The sequence below is a fragment of the Apis mellifera genome, linkage group LG15, assembly GCF_003254395.2.
Source record: "Apis mellifera strain DH4 linkage group LG15, Amel_HAv3.1, whole genome shotgun sequence".
NCBI lineage: Eukaryota > Metazoa > Arthropoda > Insecta > Hymenoptera > Apidae > Apis > Apis mellifera.
In genome coordinates this window covers 1,932,182-1,957,272 of record NC_037652.1, presented here as the reverse complement: position 1 = coordinate 1,957,272, position 25,091 = coordinate 1,932,182, and the positions used below count along the sequence as shown (strand labels likewise).

At 18.2% G+C, this 25,091-nt stretch overlaps 5 protein-coding genes across 6 annotated transcripts; all 5 read right to left on the bottom strand.

Moving 5' to 3' along the window:
* Positions 1–1,103: 1,103 nt before the first annotated feature.
* Obp19 (odorant binding protein 19) lies at positions 1,104–8,400 on the bottom strand. Of its 2 annotated transcripts, none has more exon segments than NM_001040209.1 (5): positions 1,104–1,314; positions 1,437–1,542; positions 1,626–1,717; positions 6,872–6,944; positions 8,295–8,400. In NM_001040209.1, coding segments are annotated over 5 exon segments (408 nt in total). In that variant the 5' UTR covers positions 8,346–8,400; the 3' UTR covers positions 1,104–1,228.
* Positions 8,401–11,412: 3,012 nt separating this feature from the next.
* Positions 11,413–13,697, bottom strand: Obp18 (odorant binding protein 18). The gene is given in 5 exon segments (NM_001040227.1): positions 11,413–11,696; positions 11,937–12,042; positions 12,146–12,237; positions 12,308–12,380; positions 13,535–13,697. Coding segments are annotated over 5 exon segments (408 nt in total). The 5' UTR covers positions 13,586–13,697; the 3' UTR covers positions 11,413–11,610.
* A 2,105-nt stretch (positions 13,698–15,802) lies between these two features.
* Positions 15,803–18,103, bottom strand: Obp17 (odorant binding protein 17). The gene is given in 5 exon segments (NM_001040207.1): positions 15,803–16,579; positions 16,696–16,801; positions 16,889–16,980; positions 17,054–17,126; positions 17,977–18,103. Coding segments are annotated over 5 exon segments (408 nt in total). The 5' UTR covers positions 18,028–18,103; the 3' UTR covers positions 15,803–16,493.
* A 2,181-nt stretch (positions 18,104–20,284) lies between these two features.
* Positions 20,285–22,290, bottom strand: Obp16 (odorant binding protein 16). Its single transcript, NM_001040205.1, is given in 5 exon segments — positions 20,285–20,575; positions 20,694–20,799; positions 20,919–21,010; positions 21,084–21,156; positions 22,150–22,290. Coding segments are annotated over 5 exon segments (408 nt in total). The 5' UTR covers positions 22,201–22,290; the 3' UTR covers positions 20,285–20,489.
* A 984-nt stretch (positions 22,291–23,274) lies between these two features.
* Positions 23,275–25,091, bottom strand: Obp15 (odorant binding protein 15). The gene is given in 5 exon segments (NM_001040208.1): positions 23,275–23,503; positions 23,613–23,718; positions 23,812–23,903; positions 23,977–24,049; positions 25,041–25,091. Coding segments are annotated over 5 exon segments (408 nt in total). The 3' UTR covers positions 23,275–23,417.

Below are 25,091 nucleotides of genomic sequence, written 5' to 3'. Positions count from 1 at the left end.
TATAATAGTATAAAGAAACATTTTTTTTATTATAAATAATATTTCGTTTTATTATTCTGTTCTGCAACAATATGAGAAAATGAATCTTATTGTATTTATTTTATATGCGGCGCAATAAAAGATTTTCATCATGCGAACATAAAATACGAGAAAAATAAACGCATTTATAAAAATAAGTGTATGAATTTCATTTTCATATTTAACGAAGAAATAAAGGAATAATTTTTGCTTCCTGCAAAAAATGTAGAAAGCATTTCATTAATGAAGATTTTCTTGTTAACGATAAAAAATATTAAATTCCATGTAGTCTATTTTAAATCTAGTTTATATATATGTTGATTCTATAGTAAAGATATAAATGGTTTATCTAAATTCAGCAGATATTATTCGTATATTCATTTATTACAATTTATTATAATTATAATTATAAATGATAATAATAATAATAATAATAATAACAATAATAATAATAATAATAATAATAATAATAATAATGAGACGCCAAATAATGTAAAAAGAGAAAAATAGTTACAAGTATTTATTATGAATATGATTATTAAATCGCAAATCGAATTTTATTTTCAAAAGAATTTGATCACTGATTTACATTATGATTTCTGATATTATTTAAACAGCATTTTATAGAATTTGCAATAGAATGATATATATCTACTTAAACGTAAAGAACTTTTGAAAATAATATAGGAATATCAGAGAGAAATATTGTGACTTTAGATTATAAAACAAATAATATGAATCTATGAAATATATATTGATATATGCTTATTAATTTGCTATTTATTAATATCTTTTCTCAAATATAAATTATTTTTTAATTATTGTAATTAAAACTGCAATTTTTATTTTATTATTATATATTTTAATACTTTTTATTTAATAGTAGAATTTTAATAAATAGTAGAATAATTTATTTCAGACAAGAATAATTCCTAATTTTAACGTAGAAGAATTTCGAAATTGATTACGAAGTAAAAGAATTTGGAAGTAGATAATTACGTATTAGATCATTTTATAAGAATAAAAAATTTAGGAAAACAAAGAGGAACATAATTCATTGGATAGGTAACCAAAAATTTAGATGTTAAGTAATCGTATATTAATTTATTGATATAATTTTTTAAATATTTTCAAAGTTAAAAAGTATAATCAAAGTTAAAAAATATATTGTATTATAAATAAATCTCTTTTTCTTTTAATAATTGAATATTTAGAGATTTAATACTTCTTTCATTGTTTTATATTTTCCAAAACACTTCACTAGTTTATTAAATCTTATATATATATTGGCATCAGCTAAAATGATAAATTCAATGTAAGAAACAATGGTAAATAACTTATTCAAAGTATTATATAATAATTAAAATATATAATATATAAAAAATTGTATTATTTCATTTCAATAATTTTTTACTTACAGATAACCGAACATTCGGCGACTAATTTCTTAATTACATTTTCATCTAAATATATACTCGTTAGTTCTTGAACGATATTTTCCTTAAAGTTTCCACTCTCATCAACCTATTGCCAAAAAATGATAATTTTTCTTTTTATTTTATACATATATAAAATTCTATTTAAATGATTTTATTGTTTATACTAACAATATTGAATTGTTTTAGTATGCATTCATTGTAGCGTTGAGGTTTCTCATCTTCTACATCGAAATTCACTTCATTAATGTCATCTACTGTTTCTGAATTTCGAATAAAGAAATTAATAATAGTATCAATTATAATAATATAAATATATATTTATATATATTTTGGATAATCAAAAATATTATTTTTTATAATTTTTTTTGCTATTTATAACTTACGCTGATCAATGCCAGATTCTGCCTTGCAAATTTCCTGCACATCACGTAATTGGATTTTTAATTCTTCAATTGTCTGAAAAAGATTAAAATATATATTAAAAGTAAATTTATATATTAATTAAATAAAATATTTTAAAAATAATTATTTTTTTTATTAAATTAATTCTTATTATACATATAATTATTTTTAAAATGTTGTATATTGTTTTAAAAATCTTCTATTCATTTTAAATATTAATAAAGATTGGTAATAGTATCTTAATATGTAATATCGTAATGATATATTGTATAATAATGATAATGTAATGATATAGTATAATGAACTTGAAACCTATTAGTTTTAATTTGTTCCTAAAGGTATGGTAATAATAAAATTAATTTATTATAAATATCGCTATTAATAAAGTTTTAAAGGATTAAGAGTAATATGCTAATGAAGATTTACGTTCATTACTGAATTCACGAAGCTCTAAATTTTTATTTGTTCATTTACAAAGTTTAAGAGTTCAGAAAGTTTCAAGATGTAAAATTGGATGGTTAAAAAAAATTCTAATTCTAAAAGATTCTGAGATTATGAAAATTCTGATTTTGAAAAAGTTCTACCAAAAATGTTCTAAAATATATTTTATTTATCTCTGAGATCGAAGATCTTCGATATCTCTCAAAAATTTGGAAACAATACTAAGATCGAAATAATTAAAAATTATTATATTCCAATCTTTATTTACGATTTTCAGGGAATAAAATAGAAAGCAAACGGCATAATTTGTAATGATTAAAAATTTTATATATTTATAAATAATCCAAATTTAAAGAGATCAAAAACGAATTCAATTTAATTCAACATAAGAATTTTATAGAAAAAATTATAAATAACGAATGACAAATATAAATCTCTTCAGATATCGAATTTTTCATTTCATAATGGGAAAGATTCTTTTTTAGTTGTTGGTTAATCATAATAGGAAAATACTTTTATTATTTTTAAAAAGGACACATTATACTAATATTAAATTAGTGTTTGAGACCAATGTTTTACCAGAAATGTATTTAATTTTAAGATTAGATAATTAGAAATAACAATTATATTTTATATATTTTTTAATTATACGTAAATAATTATTTATCGCTTTGGAATTATCCAAGGATTTATAATGTTATATAAGAATTAACGGAGAATATCATTAAATAAAAAATTCAACGTAGCAAATTTATATTAAGAATAAACTATCTACTACAAAGATATAAATCTATCTATAACATTGTATCTAACTAAAAAGATATAAATTGTGACAATTACGAATACTTTTAAAATTATATAAAAATATCACATAATCATAGAAAAATAAGATTTAAAATTTAAATAAAGATGCTAAACATAAACTATGGTAAATGTGAATAAAGTTGGATATATTTGAAAATTTACCATTGCATTAACGCAAATGCAAAAGGCAAAAATAACCACGATAGTTTTCATTTTTCTTTTATATCAATTTTAAATAAACAAGATTGCTTGAAATACATCCAACAAGAACTAAACAAATATCGAATCTACGATGGCTTTTATAGTTTAATTAGTAGTATTATGATAATTATTATTATTCTTAGAATTTCTTTCTCTTGATTATTAGAAACAATGATATTGCATATATTTTTTATAAGAATTTTAACAAGGACTTATTAAAACTTCCCGATTATATATCAAAATATCAAAATATTATAGAAAAATATTTAATAATTATATAAAAATATCTAAAGATTAAAAATGAATGCTACTGAAACGGAAAGAAATATTCAATTAATTACTTTTTCTTATCTCTGAAATAAGATCAAACGTTTACTAGAATAATAAATGTTAGTACAATTTTATTTAAATAATCATTTGTTTCACTTTCTTTTCCCGTTTTTTTTTAACTTAGTTCTGTTAACAATATTTTACAAAAAAATATATGATAAATTTAATTTGTAATGAATTAATTTTATTATGAATAATTTTTTATTTTTAGTAAAACTTTATAAATATTATAAACATTATATGAACAATAATATACATAATTTTAAGGAACAAACATCGATAACTGATTTGAATTTAAAAAATTTAAAGATTTTAAAGTTTAATTTTGAATACTTCGAAATATTAAATAAATTTTCATAAAATGCAAAAATCTTAATCTAATAATAGCAATATTTTTTTGAAAATATCGCCATAAATTAAGATGACATCTGGAAGAATATTATATAAATTCTTATTGTGTATATCCATAGCTGAAAATGATTAAAATCCATAAATACATTCATTGGTTTATCAACGATTTTTTTCTATTTTTTTTTTTTTTTTAAATATGATTTTGCAATTCATTTATATAGTATGGATTTGATCATCTTTTCATATAACAATTTATGAATTACAATTTACTTTAAATATATGTACACATATAAAATTAAAATATTCATTTATCTATTTTGTATTAATTACTTAATTTCATAACATTACTCCTCTTTAATTACGAATGAATGAATAAATAATCTGCTACAACTTACGTAATTATCTCGATTCGAAAATCAGTAAAACAAATGCAAGAAAAGAATTTTAAAGAAATTTTAAAAATTTTGAAATTTTAACGATATGTAGATGTGTATTAAATTAAATTATTTCTTTCTTTCCTAAATTCATTTTAAGAAATAAAATTAGATTATATTTATATTATACTTAATTAATTTTCGATTTTGTCTTGTAAAAGGTAGAAAAGAAAATAAAAATTTTTTTCTAATGAAGATTGTTATTTGATAAAAGGATTGACAAATTGTGTATGTGATTAGAAAAATATTATAAATAAAAAAAGAGTTATATTTTATTTTTTTATATGATATCGATAACTTCATTAATTATAATAGTATAAAGAAACAAACATTTTTTTTTATTATAAATAATATTTCGTTTTATTATTCTGTTCCGCAGCAAGGTGAGAAAATGAATCTTATTGTTTTTATTTCATATACGGCGCAATAAAAGATTTTCATCATGCGAACATAAAATACGAGAAAAATAAACGCATTTATAAAAATAAGTGTATGAATTTCATTTTCATATTTAACGAAGAAATAAAGGAATAATTTTTGCTTCCTGCAAAAAATGTAGAAAGCATTTCATTAATGAAGATTTTCTTGTTAACGATAAAAAATATTAAATTCCATGTAGTCTATTTTAAATCTAGTTTATATATATGTTGATTCTATAGTAAAGATATAAATGGTTTATCTAAATTCAGCAGATATTATTCGTATATTCATTTATTACAATTTATTATAATTATAATTATAAATGATAATAATAATAATAATAATAATAACAATAATAATAATAATTATAATAATAATAATAATAATAATGAGACGCCAAATAATGTAAGAAGAGAAAAATAGTTACAAGTATTTATGAATATGATTATTAAATCGCAAATCAAATTTTATTTTCAATAGAATTTGATCACTGAATTACATTATGATTTCTGATATTATTTAAACAACATTTTGTAGAATTTGCAAATGATATACATTTACTTAAACATGAAGAACTTTTGAAAATAATATATCAGAAGAGAGAAATATTGTGACTTTAGATCATAAAACAAATAATATGAATCTATGGAATATATATTGATATATGCTTTATTAATATCTTCTCTCAAATATAAATTATTTTTTAATTATTAAAATATATATATATATATATGAATTGAAGAATCAAGAGAAAAATAGTACGCATAATTTATTAGGAATTAATGAATATATATTTCATATTAAATGATATTAATTTATTCTCTTATAAAATTTATTTTAGAATTATGATCAGACATCAGATAGGAATATCGTAATCATAATAATAAAATATAACAATATAGAATACAAAGCAATACAAAAGTAATTGATCGATTTTATTAGGTAATATAATGTTTATTATTTATAATGAGTTTATCAATCTAAATCCGAAGAAATACTGAATCTATTTTATACTTCATCAATGATTTCAGTTGTAATTAAAACTGCAATTTTCATTTTATTATTATATATTTATTTTATTATTAATATTTTTTATTTAATAGTAGAATTTTAATAAATAATAGAATAATTTATTTCAGACAAGAATAATTCTTAATTTTAACGTAGAAGAATTCGAAATTGAATTACGAAGTAAAAAAATTTGGTAGTAGATAATTACATATCAGATCAGTCAATTTATAGGAATAAAAAATTTAGGAAAGCAAAGAGAAACATAATTCATTGGATAGATAACCAAAAACTTAGATGTTAAGTAATCGTACATTAATTTATTGATATAATTTTTTAAATATTTTTAAAGTTAAAAAATATATTGTGTTATAAATAAATCTTTTTTTCTTTTAATAATTGAACATTTAGAGATTTAATAATTCTTTCATTGTTTTATATTTTGCAAAACACTTCACTAGTTTATTAAATTTTATATATATATTGGCATCAGCTAAAATGATAAATTCAATGTAAAAAACAATGGTAAATAATTTATTCAAAGTATTATGTAATAATTAAAATATATAATATATAAAAAATTGTATTTTTTCATTAATAATTTTTTACTTACAGATAACTGAACATTCGGCGATTAATTTATTAACTTCATTTTCATCTAAATATATACTCGTTAGTTCTTGAACGATATTTTCCTTAAAGTTTCCACTCTCATCAACCTATTGCCAAAAAATGATAATTTTTCTTTTTATTTTATACATATATAAAATTCTATTTAAATAATTTTATTGTTTATACTAACAATATTGAATTTTTTTAGTATGCATTCATTGTAGCGTTGAGGTTTCTCATCTTCTATATCGAACTTCACTTCACTAATGTCATCTACTGTTTCTGAATTTCGAATAAAGAAATTAATAATAGTATCAATTATAATAATATAATAATATTATATCAAAATCATCAATATATAATAATCAAAAATATTATTTTTTATCATTTTTTTTGCTATTTATAACTTACGCTGATCAATGCCAGATTCTGTCTTGCAAATTTCCTGCACATCACGTAATTGGATTTTCAATTCTTCAATTGTCTGAAATAGATTAAAATATATTATAAATAGTTTTATATATTAATTAAATAAAATATTTTAAAAATAATTATTTTTTTTATTAAATTAATTCTTATTATACATATAATTATTTTTAAAATGTTGTTTTTAATATTGTTTTAAAAATCTTTTATTCATTTTAAATATTAATAAAGATTCGTAATAGTATCTTAATATATAATATCGTAATGATATATTGTATAATAATGATAATGTAATGATATGGTATAATGAACTTGAAAATTATTAGTTTTAATTTGTTCCTAAAGGTATGGTAATAATAAAATTAATTTATTATAAATATCGCTATTAACAAAGTTTTAAACGATTAAGAGTAATATGCTAATGAAGATTTACGTTCTTCACTGAATTCACGAAGCCCTAAATTTTTATTCGTTACAAAGTCTAAGAGTTCAGAAAGTTTCAAGATGTAAAATTGGATGGTTAAAAAAAATTCTAATTCTAAAAGATTCTGAGATTATGAAAATTCTGATTCTGAAAAAGTTCTACCAAAAATGTTCTAAAATATATTTTATTTATCTCTGAGATCGAAGATCTTCGATATCTCTCAAAAATTTGGAAACAATACTAAGATCGAAATAATTAAAAATTATTATATTCCAATCTTTATTTACGATTTTCAGGGAATAAAATAGAAAGCAAACGGCATAATTTGTAATGATTAAAAATTTTATATATTTATAAATAATCCAAATTTAAAGAGATCAAAAACGAATTCAATTTAATTCAACATAAGAATTTTATAGAAAAAATTATAAATAGCGAATGACAAATATAAATCGCTTCAGATATCGAATTTTTCATTTCATAATGTGAAAGATTCTTTTTTAGTTGTTGGTTAATCATAATGAGAAAATATTTTTATTATTTTTAAAGAGGACACATTACACTAATATTAAACCAATGTTTCACCAGAAATGTATTTAATTTTAAGATTACTAGATAATCAATTAGAAATAACAATTATATTTCATATATTTTTTAATTATACGTAAATAATTATTTATCACTTTGGAATTATCCAAGGATTTATAATGTTATATAAGAATTATCGGAGTATATCATTAAATGAAAATTCAATATAGCAAATTTATATTAAAATATGCTAAACATAAACTATTCAATGTAGCAAATTTATATTAAAAAGGAAATAAACTATTGCAAAGATATAAATTGTGACAATTACGAATACTTTTAAAATCATATAAAAATATCACATAATCATAGAAAAATAGATTTAAAATTTAAATAAAGATGCTGAACGTAAACTATGGTAAATGTGAATAAAGTTGAACATATTTGAAAATTCACCATTGCATTAACGCAAATGCAAAAGGCAAAAATAACCACGATAGTTTTCATTTTTCTTTTATATCAATTTTAAATAAAGATTGCTTGAAATACATCCAACAAGAACTAAACAAATATCGAATCTACGATGGCTTTTATAGTTTAATTATTAGTAGTATTATGATAATTATTATTATTCTCAGAATTTCTTTCTCTTGATTATTAGAAACAATGATATTGCATATATTTTTTATAAGAATTTTTTTATTAAAACTTCCCGATTATATATCAAAATATTATATAAAAATATTTAATAATTATATAAAAATATCTAAAGATTAAAAATGAATGCTACTGAAACGGAAAGAAATATTCAATTAATTACTTTTTCTTATCTCTGAAATAAGATCAAACGATTACTAGAATAATGAATGTTAGTATAATTTTATTTAAATGATCATTTCTTTCCTTTCTTTTCCCATTATTTTTTTAACTTAGTTCTGTTAACAATATTTTACAAAAAAGTATTTGAAAAATCTAATTTGTAATGAATTAATTTTATTATGCATAATTTTTTGTGTTTAGTAAAACTTTATAAATATATGAACAATAATATACACAATTTTAAGGAACAAACATCGATAACTGATTTAAATTTAAAAAATTTAAAGATCTTAAATTTTAATTTCGAATACTTCGAAATATTAAATAAATTTTCATAAAATGCAAAAATCTTAATCTAATAATAGCAATATTTTTTTGAAAATATCGCCATAAATTAAGATGACATCTGGAAGAATATTATTTAAATTCTTATTCTGTATATCCATATCTGAAAATGATTAAAATCCATAAATACATTCATTGGTTCCATCAACGATTTTTTCTATTTTTTTTTTTTTTTAAATATGATTTTGTAATTCATTTATATAGTATGGATTTGATCATCTTTTCATATAACAATTTATGAATTACAATTTACTTAAGATATATGTACACATATAAAATTAAAATACTCAATCGATTTATCTATTTTGTATTAGTTACTTAATTTCATAACATTATTCCTCTGCAACTAATTACGAATGAATGAATGAATAATCTGCTACAACTTACGTAATTATCTTGATTCGAAAATCAATAAAACAAATGCAAGAAAAGACGCAAATTTTAAAAATTTTGAAATTTTAACGATATGTAGGTGTGTATTAAATTAAATTATTTCTTTCTTTCACCTAAATTCATTTTAAGAAACAAAATTAGACTATATTTATATTATACTTAATTAATTTTCGATTTTGTCTTGTAAAAAGTAGAAAAGAAAATAAAAATTTTTTTCTAATGAAGATTGTTATTTGATAAAAGGATTGACAAATTGTGTATGTGATTAGAAAAATATTATAAATAAAAAAAGAGTTATATTTTATTTTTTTATATTAAATCGATAATTTCATTAATTATAATAGTATAAAGAAACAAACATTTTTTTTATTATAAATAATATTTCGTTTTATTATTTTGTTCCGCAGCAAGATGAGAAAATGAATTTTATTATATTTATTTTATGTACGACGCAATAAAAGAATTTCATCATGCGAGGATATAATACGAGAAAAATAAACGCATTTATAAAAAATAAGCATATGAATTTCATTTTTACATTTAACGAAGAAATAAAGAAATAATTGCTTCCTGCAAAAAATATAGAAGGCATTTGATTAATGAAGATTTTCTTGTTAACGATAAAAAATATTAAATTTCTTGTAGTCAATTCTAAATCTAGTTTATATATATGTTTGTTGATTCTATAATAAAAATATAAATCATTTTTATCTAAATTCAGCAGATATTATTCGTTCAGCAGATATTCATTTATTATAATTTATATAAATATATATAAATAATAATAATAATAATAATAATAATATAAATAATAATAATAATAATAATAATAATAATAATAATAATAATAATAATAATAATAATAATAATAATAATAATAAGATAATTAATGAAAAAAAAAGAATAATAGTTATAAGTATTTATTATACTTTTAAAATTATATTAAAATATATTTTGAATATGATTATTAAATCGCAAATCAATTTTTTTTTTTTTCAATAGAATTTAATCACTGAATTACATTATAATTTTTGATATTATTTAAACAACATTTTGTAGAATTTGCAAATGATATATATCTACTTAAACGTGAAAAACTTTTGAAAATAATATAGGAATATGAAAAGAAAGAAATATTGTGACTTTAGATTATAAAACAAATAATATGAATCTATGGAATATATAAATTTTGAAAAACTATTTCTAATTATATATAAATAAAATACATATGGTTTATATAATATTCTTGATTTCTAATAAAATAAATTAATTTTACAAATATTTAAACTACGTTGATAAATTTGATTTCAATTTTTTTTATTTCGATAACTTGATATTTTTTTTACATAAGAATTATTGATATATGTTTTATTAATATCTTTTCCCAAAAATAATTATTGGGAAAATAAATAAATTATTTTTAATTATTAAAATATATAAGATGTAAATATGAATTGAAGAATCAAAAGAAAAATAATATGAGCGCATCACTTATTAGGAATTAATTAATATATATTTCATATTAAATGATATCAATTTATTCTCTTATAAAGTATAATATTTAGAATTGTGATCAGAAATCAGATAGGAATATTGCAATCACAATAAATAAAACAATATTCAATGAAAATCAATACAAAAGCATTTGATCGATTTCCTTAGAGTTTTTAGATAATATAATTTTTATAATGACAAATTTACCAATTTAAATCCGAAGAAATACTGAATCTATTTTATACTTCATCAATAATTCCTGTTGTAATTAAAACTGTAATTTTCATTTTATTATATATTTTAATAATTTTTATTTAATAATAGAATTTTAATAAATAGAATAATTTATTTTATATAAGAATAATTCCCAATTTTAACATAGAAGAATTTCGAAATTGATTATGAAGTAAAAGAATTTGGAAGTAGATAATTACGTATTAGATCAATTTATAAGAATAAAAAATTTCGGAAAATAAAGAGGAACATAATTCATTGGATAGATAATCAAAAACTTAGACGTTAAGTAATCATATATTAATTTATTGATATAATTCTTTAAATATTTTCAAAGTTAAAAGTTAATTAATAATATAATAGTTAAAAGTATAATAATAAAGTATAATTAATATAATTATAATCAAAGTATAATTAAAACAATTTTAAAATAAAGAAAAAATATTGTGTTACAAATAAATCTTTTCTTTTTTTGATAGTTGAATATTTAGCCACTTAACATTTCTTTCAATGTTTTATATTTTCCAATACACTTCAATAATTTAGCAGATTTTACAGCTAAGTCAGCATCAGCTAAAATGATAAATTTAATGATAAATGATAAATTGATAAATAATAAATAAAATATAAAATGATAAATTTAAAAAACAATGGTAAATAATTTATTCAAAATATTATAAATAATTTAATAAATTAAAATATTAATATTATATAATAATAATAAAATATTATACAATAATTAAAATATTACTAATAATTAAAATATATAATATATAAAAAATTGTATTATTTCATTAATAATTTTTTACTTACAGATAGCCGAACATTCGGTGATTAATTTATTAACTCCATTTTCATCTAAAAATATTTCCGCTATCTCTCTGATCACAACTTCGTTAAAATTTCCACCATCGTCATACTGTTGCCAAAAAATTATAATTTTTTTTTACTTTATACATATGTTAAGTTAAAAAATTTATTTAAAAAATTATTATTTAAAAAATTTTATTATTTATACTAACGCCATTGAACTTTTTTATTAAACATTCAGAAAACAATTGAACTTTCTCATCTTCTACATCAATGTTGCCGTCACGAAAATCATCTTCTTTTTCTAAAATTATAATAAAAAAATTAATCAGAAATATTACGATTTGTATCTCATTTCATTATTTGCAACTCACGTTGATCAATGCTAGTTTCTATCCTGCAAATTGGCACCACAGCACGTAGCCCGATTTGAAATTCTTCAAGTGTCTAAGAAAAATGATTAAAATATATATTATGAAAATAGCTTACATTAGTTAAATAACGTATTTTAAAAATAATTATTTATTTAATAAAATGATTTTTATTAAATATATAATTCTTAACATTTTTTATACAAATATGTTTTAATACATATATATATATTATTCCAATTAATTTTCCATTCATCTTAAATATTAAATATTAATACAGTTTTTATATAATCTTTGTATATATATATATATATATATATATATATATATATATATATATATATATATATATATATATCATAATGTAATCATATAATTCAATTCAACAAAAACTATCGCTCGATTGAAATTAATAATAATTTTCCACTATTTTCTGCTATTATATTTAATTATTTAGAAACAAATAAGTCTTTGAGAAATTTCCGAAAAAAAATTAATAGAAATATTATATAAAAATTATAATATTCTAATTTTCATTATTGATCTTCACGAAGTAAAATTTATAATTAATAAATAGTAAAAGATCAATAATACGATCGTAAAATTGATAATGATTATAAAATTAATATATTTATGAAGAAACCAAATATAAAGAGATTAAAAATAAATTTAACACAAAAATTTTATTATAAAATAAATAATTAATATCAAATGACATAAATGAAATATCAATCATTTCAGATACCAATTTTTTCATTTAATAGTGAAAGAATTTACTTTTCTTTAATCAGAATAACAAAATATTTTTTATTATGATATGTTTTTAAAAAAGACATAACATACTAATTTTAAATCTATTTGAAACTGTTTTAATGTTTTACGTTATAAAATATATTTTAAAATTAAAATTACGAAATAAATAATTAGAAATGATAATTACTATTATTTTAAATCTTTATTAATTATTTATTATTTTATAAAATATATCGAATATAGAATAGTTAATAATATTATATAAGAATTAAAAGGAAAATAGCGTTATTAAATATAAATTTAAGGTAACAATATTATATTAAAAAGATATTAATAATCTATTGCAAAAATATAAATTACGACAATTGCAAATATTTTTAGACATTTTAGATATAGAAATGAAACTTGAATCGAAATGATAACTATAAATTATGCTGAACAAAGTTAAAATAAAATTAAAAATATTTGAAAGCTTACCAATGCACCAACGCAAACGCAAATAGCAGAAATAATCACAAACGTTTTCATTTTTCTCTAAGATATATCGATTTTAAATAAAGAAGGTTCTTGAAATATTTTTAAGGAAAACTGAAGAAACGTCGAATGTACAAGATCTTTTTATAGTTTAATTGCCTTCATTAATTCTATATCAGAATTTGTCTCTCTTTTTATTACAACAAATGAGTAATTCTCAACAATGAATAATACTCATCAGTATCAGATTGTGCATCAATTACATAAAAATTGTGCAAAATTATATAAAAAGATTTAAAGATTAAAAATTAAATTAAAACAAAAGGAAATAGTTAGGTAATTAAGTATTTTCTTATTTCTGTAAAATATATAGGGTGTATATAAAAGATTATTAGAATGATGGAAGTTAATATAATTTCATTTAAATGAATGATTTCATTTGTTTCCATCTTTTTTCATTTCTTTCTAAATTTCTTAATAATAAATTTTTGAAAATTTCTTAATAGTTTATAAAAATAGTTAAAACAAATATTTGAAAAATCTTATTTATTAATAAATTATCGTAATAATGAATAATTTTTTGTTTTTAGCAAAACATAAAAAATATAATTTACATAATTTTAAGAAGAGAACAGCAGTGAACATACGATTAACTTAAAATTTAAGAAAGATTCTAAATTTTAATTTCGAATATTTCGAAATATTATATATGATAATTTTCATGTAACATATTTCATGCAATAATAGCATTTTTACAAATATTTCTATAAATAAAGATCAGGTATATAAGAAAATATTGTTTAAATTCTTATTTTTTAAATACATACTTAAAAATAATTAAAATCCATGAATACATTGATTGGTTATCAAGGATTCTTCTTATTCTTCTTTATATCAAATATGCTTTTGCAATTCATGTATGCATTTGTTTATTTTTTCATATAAAAATTTTTGAATAATGATTTATTTACATTTAATTAGAATACATGATATATGAACATTTAATTAGAAAATAGTTGTAAATGTATTTATATATGTTTACAAACATAAAATTATTATACTTTTATTAAATACATTTTTTTATAAATCTTCATTCATAGTTTCCATGATGAAATATTGTTATTGTGAATATAAAGAAAAAACTATTTTTTTTATTGCAAGTTTTGTTCTACTGCTTTTTTGTATTTGTCCCACAATAATTTGGAAGAACTTTTGAATTTCATTATATTTATATAATGAAATATGCCATAATAGAAAATTTCTATACACACATACATATATCCGATTTGAATGTGTTATGCAAGATGAGAAAAATCATATATTCATGAATAAATCATTAAAAATTTTGCATCTAAGGGAATAATAGAATGATTATTATCTTGATGTTAATGACGTTAAAACCTTGAAATTTTATCTAACGAAGATATAATGAATGATTACAAGTTATTTTTATTAATTTAGTAGTTACTTAATTAATTAATTATTATGTTAGAGATTTTTGTTTAAGACATGTTAATAATAAAAAATTTGATTATGCTTTGTAATACTTGATCTATATCATTTTTATTATATTTATATGTTGGTTTATACATTTTATTTATATAAAAATAAAAATGATGATAAATTCAATAAATATTATTTATTTATTCAAGATTATCGCTAAATAGGGAATAATAATAATAACAATAACAACAACAATAACAATAATAATGAAATATTAATTACTGTAAAATAAGTTATATAATATAATGAAGAATATGATTATTAAATTACAAAGTAGCATTTGATTTTCAATGAAAATTAATTTTACATAATTAATATTAGAAATTTTGATATTGTATAAATCACATTTTATAGAATTTTATGAAAATTGATAAATCTATACATGAAGAACTTTTGGAAATGATATAGGAATATATATAGGAATGATATAGAATATATATTAAAAGAAATTATATTGTGAAAGTATTTATTTTGAATGTACAATAAAAAAATTCTTTCTTTAAAATTTATAGGATACATAATTTTTGGAAAATTATATTTAATTGTATAAGCCGCACAATATTCTTGATTTCTAAATAATGAAATAATCCTGCAAACTATCAAATTCAATTCCAACTTTTTATATTTTTTAAAAAATTTTATATTTTTTTTACGCATGAAAAATATGTTTTTTAAATAGTTGCAAATATAAATATACATAAACAAAGAAGAAGAAAACAGCATTTAAGCTTCACTTAATTTGTAATAAAAAGAAACTAATTAGTTTTTGTCATTAATTAATATCATTTATTAATTCATTTTCTTATAAAATTTATTTAAAATTTAAATATAAATCAGAAATCAGACATAAATATTATAATCATAATAAACGATATATATAATCATAATAGTAAAGGATGAAAACCAATATAAACAATTAGTTTCATCATTATTTGACCGATTTTCTTAGTCTACCTAGAATCAAAAACATAATTTCTAAATGATCTATAATAATAACTCAATCAATTCTATTTAAGTCTCTTCAAATGATAAATCTATTTTGTATTTTATTAATAATTCGCAATTAAAATTACAATGTTAATCTAAAATATTATATATTTTGATAATTTTTATAAATAACAGAATAATTTATTTTAGAATAGAATTGAATAGTTCTCAATTATAATATAAAAGAATTTCGAAATAGATACGAAGTAAACAAAATTTTGATAATAGATAATTACCTACTACATCAAGTGAGTAATAAAAATATAAAAATTTAGAAAAACGGAGAAGCTTAATTCAAGCTAAATAGATAAGCAAAAACTTAAACCATAGTTAAGTAACCATATATAACAATTTATTTAAAAAAAACTTCAAATATATTTTAATTAATTAAAGTAAATAGAATAATCAATTATAAAAATAAAAAAGTAAGTATGTTGTCGTATCCTGAATAATCCTCTTGATAATTGAATATTTAAGAATTTAGTATCTGATTTATTGTTTTATATTTAAAAAAGCACTCTAATATCTTACTAATTTTTATAAGTGCATTGGGATCAGCTGTAATGTAAAAGAATAGTAGTAAATAATTTATTCAAAGTTTTATATAATAATTAAAATTATACATAATATATTACAAAAGAATTGTATTTTTTCATTAATAATTTTTTACTTACAAATAGGTGAACATTCGGCAAGTAATTGATCAGCTTCATTATCGTTTAAAACTGCTCTCACAATATCGCTAGAAATTTTTTCATTGAAATTTGCATTCTCATCAACCTGTCGCAAAAAATACAATAATTTTCTTATATTTCTATATGTATATGCGTATAATTCTATTTAAGTAATAATATTATTTATACTAACAACATTGAATTTTTTCATCGTACATTCAATGAATAATAAAACATTTTCGTCGTCCATATTGATCTTGCCCTCATTAATGTCATCTATTATTTCTAAAATTCAAATAAAAAAATTAATCAGAAATATTATTATTTATATATCTTTTTTTCATTATATGCAACTTACGTTGAGCAGTGCCAATTTCTTTCATGCAAACTGACTGCACAGTATGTAGTCCGGATTTTAATTCGTCAAGTGTCTAAAAAAGACATTAAAAATCTATTACGAAAATAATAGGTTTATGTATAAATTAAATAGATACTTTATATATATATAAATTGATAAGATACTTTATATATAAGTTATTAAATGTTTTTAAAATAATTATTTATTTATTTATTAAATTAATTTTTATTACACATAAATTTATTTTTAATGTATATTATCCTGTATATTCTTTTATCTTCCATTTATCTTCCTCTAATCTTTATAAAGAAAAAAAAATCTTTATAAAATTTTATAAAATTAATATACTTATGAATAACTTGAATGTATAAATAAATATAATGTACTTATGAATAAATATCCAAAATAAATCTAATACAAGAATTTTATTATAAAAAAAAAGTAATAAATAACAAATGACAATAAAAATTATTTCAAATATCAAATTTTTCATTTTATATTGGAAAAGATTTTTTTTTCATTGATCATAATAAGAAAATACTTTGGTAAAAAAAACACAATACACTAATATTGAACGTGTTTGAAACCAATTTTTATTAAAAATATATTTATAATTTTGTCATTTTAAAATTATTTAATAATAATTATAAAATAATTAAAATTCCTAATTAATTATTTCTTATTTCGGAAATTCGAATGTGAAAGATTTAACAATTTAAAAAATAATGAAAAAATAGTATCATTAAATAAAAATTATATTAAAGGGAAAATAATGTATTTTAAAGATAATATAAGTTATGACTGACAGTTATGAAAATATTTTTAAATACTGTACAATAAATATTAAAATAAAATTTAAGTCGAAATATCTAAATATAAATTATATTAAATATGAGTAAAGTTAAAAATATTTAAACTATTACCATTGCACTAACGCAAACGCAAATAGCAGAAATAATTACGATCGTTTTCATTTTTTTTTTTTTTAAATGTGATTCAAAATAAAGATACAGACTCGAATGCACTTGAATTACATCCAACGAGAACTAAAGAAATATCTAATGTCGAGGTCTTTATATACTATAATTGTTATCTTCATTAATTCTATCTCAGAATTCCTCTCTCTGTCTCTCTCTTTATTACAATTGATATTGCAAATAATTTTATTAATAAAATCTTATGAATAATTCTTAAGTAATCATTAATATCAGATTGCGCATCAATTATATAAAAAGATGTAAAATTATTTAAAAATATTAAAAGAATAAAAATTAAATTAAAGCAAAAGGAAATTGTTAAGGAATTAATTTTTTTCTTATTTCTATAGAATATATAAGGTGTATATAAGTGATTATTAGAATGATGAAAGTTAATATAATTTCATTTAAATGAATGATTTCATTTATTTCCTATTTTTTTTTCATTTCTTTCTAAATTTCTTAATAATAATTTATAAAAATAGTTTATAAAAATAGTTAAAACAAATTTGAAAAATCTTATTTATTAATAAATTAACGTAATAATGAATAATTTTTTGTTTTTAGCATAACATAAAAAATATAATTTACATAATTTTAAGGAGAGAACAGCAGTGAATATATAATTAACTTGAAATTTAAGAAAGACTTTAAATTTTAATTTCGAATATTTCGAAATATTATATATGATAATTTTCATGTAACTTTAATATAATAATAGCATTTTTACAAATATTTCTATAAATAAAAATCACGTATATAAGAAAATATTGTTTAAATTCTTATTCTTTATATATATAGTTAAAAATGATTAAAATCCATGAATACATTGATTGGTTATCAACGATTCTTCTTATCCTTCTTTATTTATATCAAATATGCTTTTGTAATTCATGTATGCATGTAGTATGCATTTATTTATTTTTTCATATAAAAATTTTTCAATAACGATTTATTTACGATGTATGAATATTTAAAAGTAAAATATGCTTTATTCATATTACATGTATCCAATTTCTTCTAACTACTTAATTTCGTATCATTGTTCTTATACATTTTATTGCGAATGAGAATAAATAATTTGCCATAACTCGATTCGAAAATCGTTGATGAACAAACGGAGTATCAAAGAGAGATTTCTAATCTTTATTTTAAAAATTTTCAGATTTTAGCAATATATATATAGTACATGTAAATACATATAATGTAATTTATTCTAATTTATTCTAAGGATCGAAATTGATTCATGATTCAAAATTCGACTAATTTTCAATTTTGTGTTATAACATAAGAAATAGAAAAAAAGTTTTCAAATAAAGATTGTTTTTTTTAATGGAGGAATTATTAATTATTATTGGTAAATGATTCTTCGATTAATATTTATATAATTAAAAAATAGTTATAAAGTTATTATATTTATATTTATATATATTTATTAACATAAAATTTTATAAGCATTACTTTTATTAAATTCATTCTTTCACAGATCTTTATCAATAGTTTCATTTATCAATAATGAAATATCCTTATTATGAGTATAAAGAAATAAGTATGTTTTTTTATCGCAAATACAAGTTTTGTTCTTTTGTTTTTTTGTATTTTATCCCACAGTAATCTGGAAAAATTCCTGATTTTCATTGCATTTATTTCAATATATTGTAATGAAGAATTTCCATGTATATATATCCGATTTCAACGTGTTATACAAGATGAGAAAAATCATATGTTCATGAATAAATCATATTATGAATTTTCATTTTTACATCTAACAAAGGAATAATAAAATTATTTCTTGCCTTGTGAGAAATGTGAAATTCATTACACTAACGACGGAATAAATGATTATAAATCAGAAGTGTTAGAGATTATTTTTAAGATTTGTTAACAACAATAAATTATTTTTTTTTTTTTAATAATTCTAAAGATTAATAAAGATATTCTAAATGCATCTAAAACCGAAAACATAATTTTTGTAATTTATAATAATAACTTTATCAATCCTATTTAAATCTATTGAAATGATAAATTTATTTTGTAGTTTATCAATAATTCATTTTATAATTAAAATTGCAATTTTAATCTAAAATATTATATATCTTTTATAATTTTTATAAATAACTGAATAATTTATTTTCAGTTATTCTAATTATTAAAATTAATAAAATTCTATAGTTTCCAATTTTAATATAGAAAAATTTTAAAATAGATTAATAAAAATATAAAAATGGGGAAGCATAATTCAGTAAATCAAATAATTGAAAACTTAAACATGTTAAATAATCATGCATTAATTTATTAATCATTATTAATAATTAATTTATAATAATATATAATATTGATTTATTAATAAAAGTTTTCAAATATATTTTAATTAATTAAAATAAATAGAATAATCAATTAAAATAGAAAGTAAGTATACTACATGGTGAACAAATCTCTTGTTCTTGATAATTGAACATTTAGGAATTTAATATATCAGTTATTGTTTTATATTTCATAAAACACTGAAATATCTTAGAAATTTTTATGTGTACATTGGCATCAGCTGTAATAAAAAAAAATCGATGTAAAACAATAATAAATAATTTATTCAAAGTTTTATGTAATAATTAAAATATATTATGAAATTATTGTATTTTTTTCATTAATAATTTTTTACTTACAGATAGGTGAACATTCGACAATTAGTTGATCAGTTTCATTATCGTCTAAAACTGCTTGCACAATATCTCTGGTATTTTTTTCATTGAAATTTCCATTCTCGTCAACCTGTTGTAAAAAGGACAATAATTCCTTTATATTTCTATGTATATATATATATATATATATATATATATATATATATATATGTATAATTCTATTTAAGTAATAATATTATTTATACTAACAACATTAAATTTTTTCATCATACATTCAACGTATGATTGAACATTTTCGTCTTCTACATTGACGTTGCCATTATAAACTTCATCTATTATTTCTGAAATTCGAATAAAAAAATTAATCACAAATATTAGTATTTATATATCTTGTTTTCATTATATGCAATTTACTTTGACTAGTGCCAGTTTCGCCTACGCAAATTGGCTGTAAAGTCTGTATTCCGGTTTTTAATTCCTCATGTGTCTAAAAAGAACATTGAAATCTATTATAAACTTCATTATGTATCAGTTAAATAAAATATTTTTAAAATAATTATTTATTTATTAAAATTTTTATTAAACTTGTAATTATTCCTAAAATTCTTTATATATATATATATATATATATATATATATATATATTGTTTTAAAGATTCTCCATTTATCTTAAATATTAACAAAGTTATTGCTAATAGTATTTATATTTATAATATCAAAACATAATTAAAGTAATATTAAAGTAATATTTATGTTTTTGTCATTACATTTAATTATATTCAAAAATAAACACATCTCTTAGGAATTCAAAAAAAAAAAAGATTTTTTTTAATCGTAATAATTAAAAATTATTATATTCCAATTTTTATTATCGAAATAAAACAATATGACAATATAAAATTGATTATAAAATTAATATATTTATGAAAAACTATAAAGAGATCTAAAATTTAACACAAGGATTTTATAGTAAAAAAAATCATTAAATGGCAATATAATATAATAATTAAAAAAAAAATAAAACTTTTTATTTCATAGTGGAAGAAGTTTTTTTTTTTTTTTTTGTTAATTGATTATAATAGAAAAATTCTTTCGTAAAGCAGATATTATAAAATAATATTGAATATGTTTGAAACGAATGTTTTATCGAAAATATGTTTATCGTTTTATAATTTTTTTTAATTTTAAAACTAATTAAAATTACTAAATAATAAATTAGGAGTAATAATAACTAATAATTATTTTTAATTAAATATTTTTTATTTTGTATTGAAAAATAATAGAGTTAATAATATTATACAAGTATCAAAAATAAATTTAATGTAATAAATTTATATTAAAAAAAGAAAGAGTAATCTATTGTAAAGATATAAGTTGGGAAAATTATAAATATTTTTAAAGACATAAATATTGAAGTGAAAATTAAAACTTAAATAGAGATACTAAATATAGATAAAGTTAAAAATATTTGAACAGTCACCATTGCACCAACGCAAATGAAAATAGCAAAAATAATCACGAACGTTTTCATTTTTCTTTTAAATATATCGATTTCAAATAAATAAAAATACTTGACTATTCTTGAAACGTTCAACGAGAACTGAACAAATATCGAATATGCAATGTGTTTTTATATTGTAATATATATAATATAATACGTTATATACTATTTCTGTCTTAAAATTTCTCTCTCTATTATTACAATAAATGATTGTGCATATTTTTTCTTCTAAAAAAATTAATATTTTCCAAGAACATGTCGGATTATACATTGTTTACATAAGAACATTCGAAGAAATATAAAAGAAACTATTAATTAATACTAATTAATACAAGAAATGTTTGAATATTTTATTTTTTTTTAATTGTTTTTAATAATTTTTTTTCTTTTTTAGATATATATTTTATTAATATCTTTTTCCAGGTATTAATTAAAAATTATTTTTTAATTAATCAAACAAAAAATATTATTAAAACAATGAACTTTTATATAAATATGAATTATACGTAAACAAAGAAGAAGAAAACAGCGTTTAAGTCTCACTTAACTGACAATAAAAAGAAATTAATTAAGTTTTTGTCATTAAATGTTATTAATGTTATTAAATTATTCATTTTCTTATAAAATTTAAATAAGAAATCAGACACAAATATTATAATCATAATAAACGATAATAATAAAGGATGGAAATCAATACAATTAGTTTCATCATTATTTGACCGATTTTCCTAGTGCGCCTAGAGTCAAAAACATAATTTCTAAATGATCTATAATAATAACTCAATCAATTCTATTTAAGTCTCTTCAAATGATAAATCTATTTTGTATTTTATTAATAATTCGCAATTAAAATTGCAATGTTAATCTAAAATATTATATATTTTGATCATTTTTATAAATAACAGAATAATTTATTTTAGAATAGAATTGGATAGTTCTCAATTATAATATAAAAGAATTTCAAAATAGATTACGAAGTAAAAAAAATTTGGTACTAGATAATTATGTACTACATCAAGTGAGTAATAAGAATATAAAAATTTAGAAAAACGGAGAAGGAATAATTCAGTAGATAGGTAAACAAAAACTTAAACCATAGTTTAATAATCATATATAACAATTTATTTATATAAAATTTTCAAATATATTTTAATTAATTAAAGTAAATAGAATAATCAATTACAAAAATAAAAATGTAAATATGTCGTCGTATTCTGAATAGTCTCTTCTTCTTGATAATTGAACATTTAGGAATTTAATATATCATTTATTGTTTTAAATTTCGTAATACACTGAAATATCTTAGTAATTTTTAAATGTACATTGGTATCAGCTGTAATGTAAAAAAATAGTAGTAAATAATTTATTCAAAGTTTTACATAGTAATTAAAATACATAATATATAAAGAATTGTATTTTTTCATTAATAATTTTTTACTTACAGATAGCTGAACATTCGGTGATTAATTGATTAATTTCATTTTCGTTTAAAAATATTTTTGCTATTTCTCTGGATACGTGTTCGTTGAAATTTCCATCCTTGTCAACCTGTTGCCGAAAAATGACAATAATTTCTTTGATATTTCTATATAATATGTATATATATAATTCTTTTTAAGTAATTATACTAGTTATACTAACGAAACTGAATTTTTTCATCGCACATTCAATGTATAATTGAACATTTTCGTCCTCTATATTGATTTTGCCATCATTAACATCATTTATTATTTCTGAAATTCGAATAAAAAAATTAATCAGAAATATTATTATTTATATATCTTGTTTTCATTATTTGCAATTTACGTTTATTAATGCCAGTTTTTGCCATGCAAATTGATTGTCCCATACGTATCGCATTTTGAAAATCTTTGATCGACTAAAAAAAACATTAAAATAACTTTATGTATTAAGTTAAATAAGTTAAATAAGATACTTTTTAAAATAATTATTTATTTATTAAATTAATTTTTATTAAACATAAATTTATTCTTAACATACATTATATATATGTATTATTATATATATTATATGTATATGTATATTTTTCAAATTTTTCATTTTATTTATTTTAAATATTAACAAAGTTTTTCGTAACAATATCTTTATTTATAATATCATAACATAATCAAAGTAATGATTCAGATTAAAAATAATATTCCATCTATTCTATTTTTGTCATTACATTTAATTATTCAGAAATAGAAATCTCTTAGGGATTCAAAAAAAAAAGATTTTTAATCTAAATAAATTAAAAATTATTTCATCTTAATTTTTATTATCGAAATAAAGTAATATGGTTGTAAAATTGATAAAGATTATAAAATTAATATATTTATGAATAAATATAAAGAGATTCAAAATAAATCTAACACAAGAATTTTATTGTAAAAAAAGTAATAAATGACAATCGCTTCAAATATCAAATTTTTCATTTCATAGTGGAAAAGGTTCTTCTCTGTTAATTGATTATAATAGAAAAATACTTTGGTAAAGAAGATGTAATACACTAATATTGTTTGAATGTTTTGTTTAAAATATATTATATCATTTAGTCATTTTAAAATTATTTAATATTACAGAAATAATAATTAAAATTTCTAGTTACTATTATTGGTTATTTCTTATTTTGGAAATACAAAATAAGAAAACTCGAAAAATTTAATAATATTATAATATAAAAACTAATTATAATGTAAAAAAGTAATGTCACTAAATATAAATTACAAAAATACAAATTTATAATAAAAAGGAAATAATCTATTGTAAATATTTTTTTAAGATATAAATATAGAAATAAAAATTAAAATTTAAGTAGAAATGTTGAATATAAATTATGATAAACGTGAATAAAATATTTGAACTGTTACCAATGCGCCAACGCAAATGCAAATAGCAGAAATAATCAAAATCGTTTTCAT

What these genes read in the sequence shown, in the direction of transcription:
- Obp19 (XM_016916804.2), bottom strand. Translation starts at nt 3,317, where the DNA reads ATGAAAACTATCGTGGTTATTTTTGCCTTTTGCATTTGCGTTAATGCA. An exon ending in AGAATCTGGCATTGATCAGC is followed by an intron (nt 1,718 to 1,840) that starts GTAAGTTATAAA and finishes TTCGAAATTCAG; the next exon opens with AAACAGTAGATGACATTAAT. An exon ending in CGCCGAATGTTCGGTTATCT is followed by an intron (nt 1,315 to 1,436) that starts GTAAGTAAAAAA and finishes TTATCATTTTAG; the next exon opens with CTGATGCCAATATATATATA.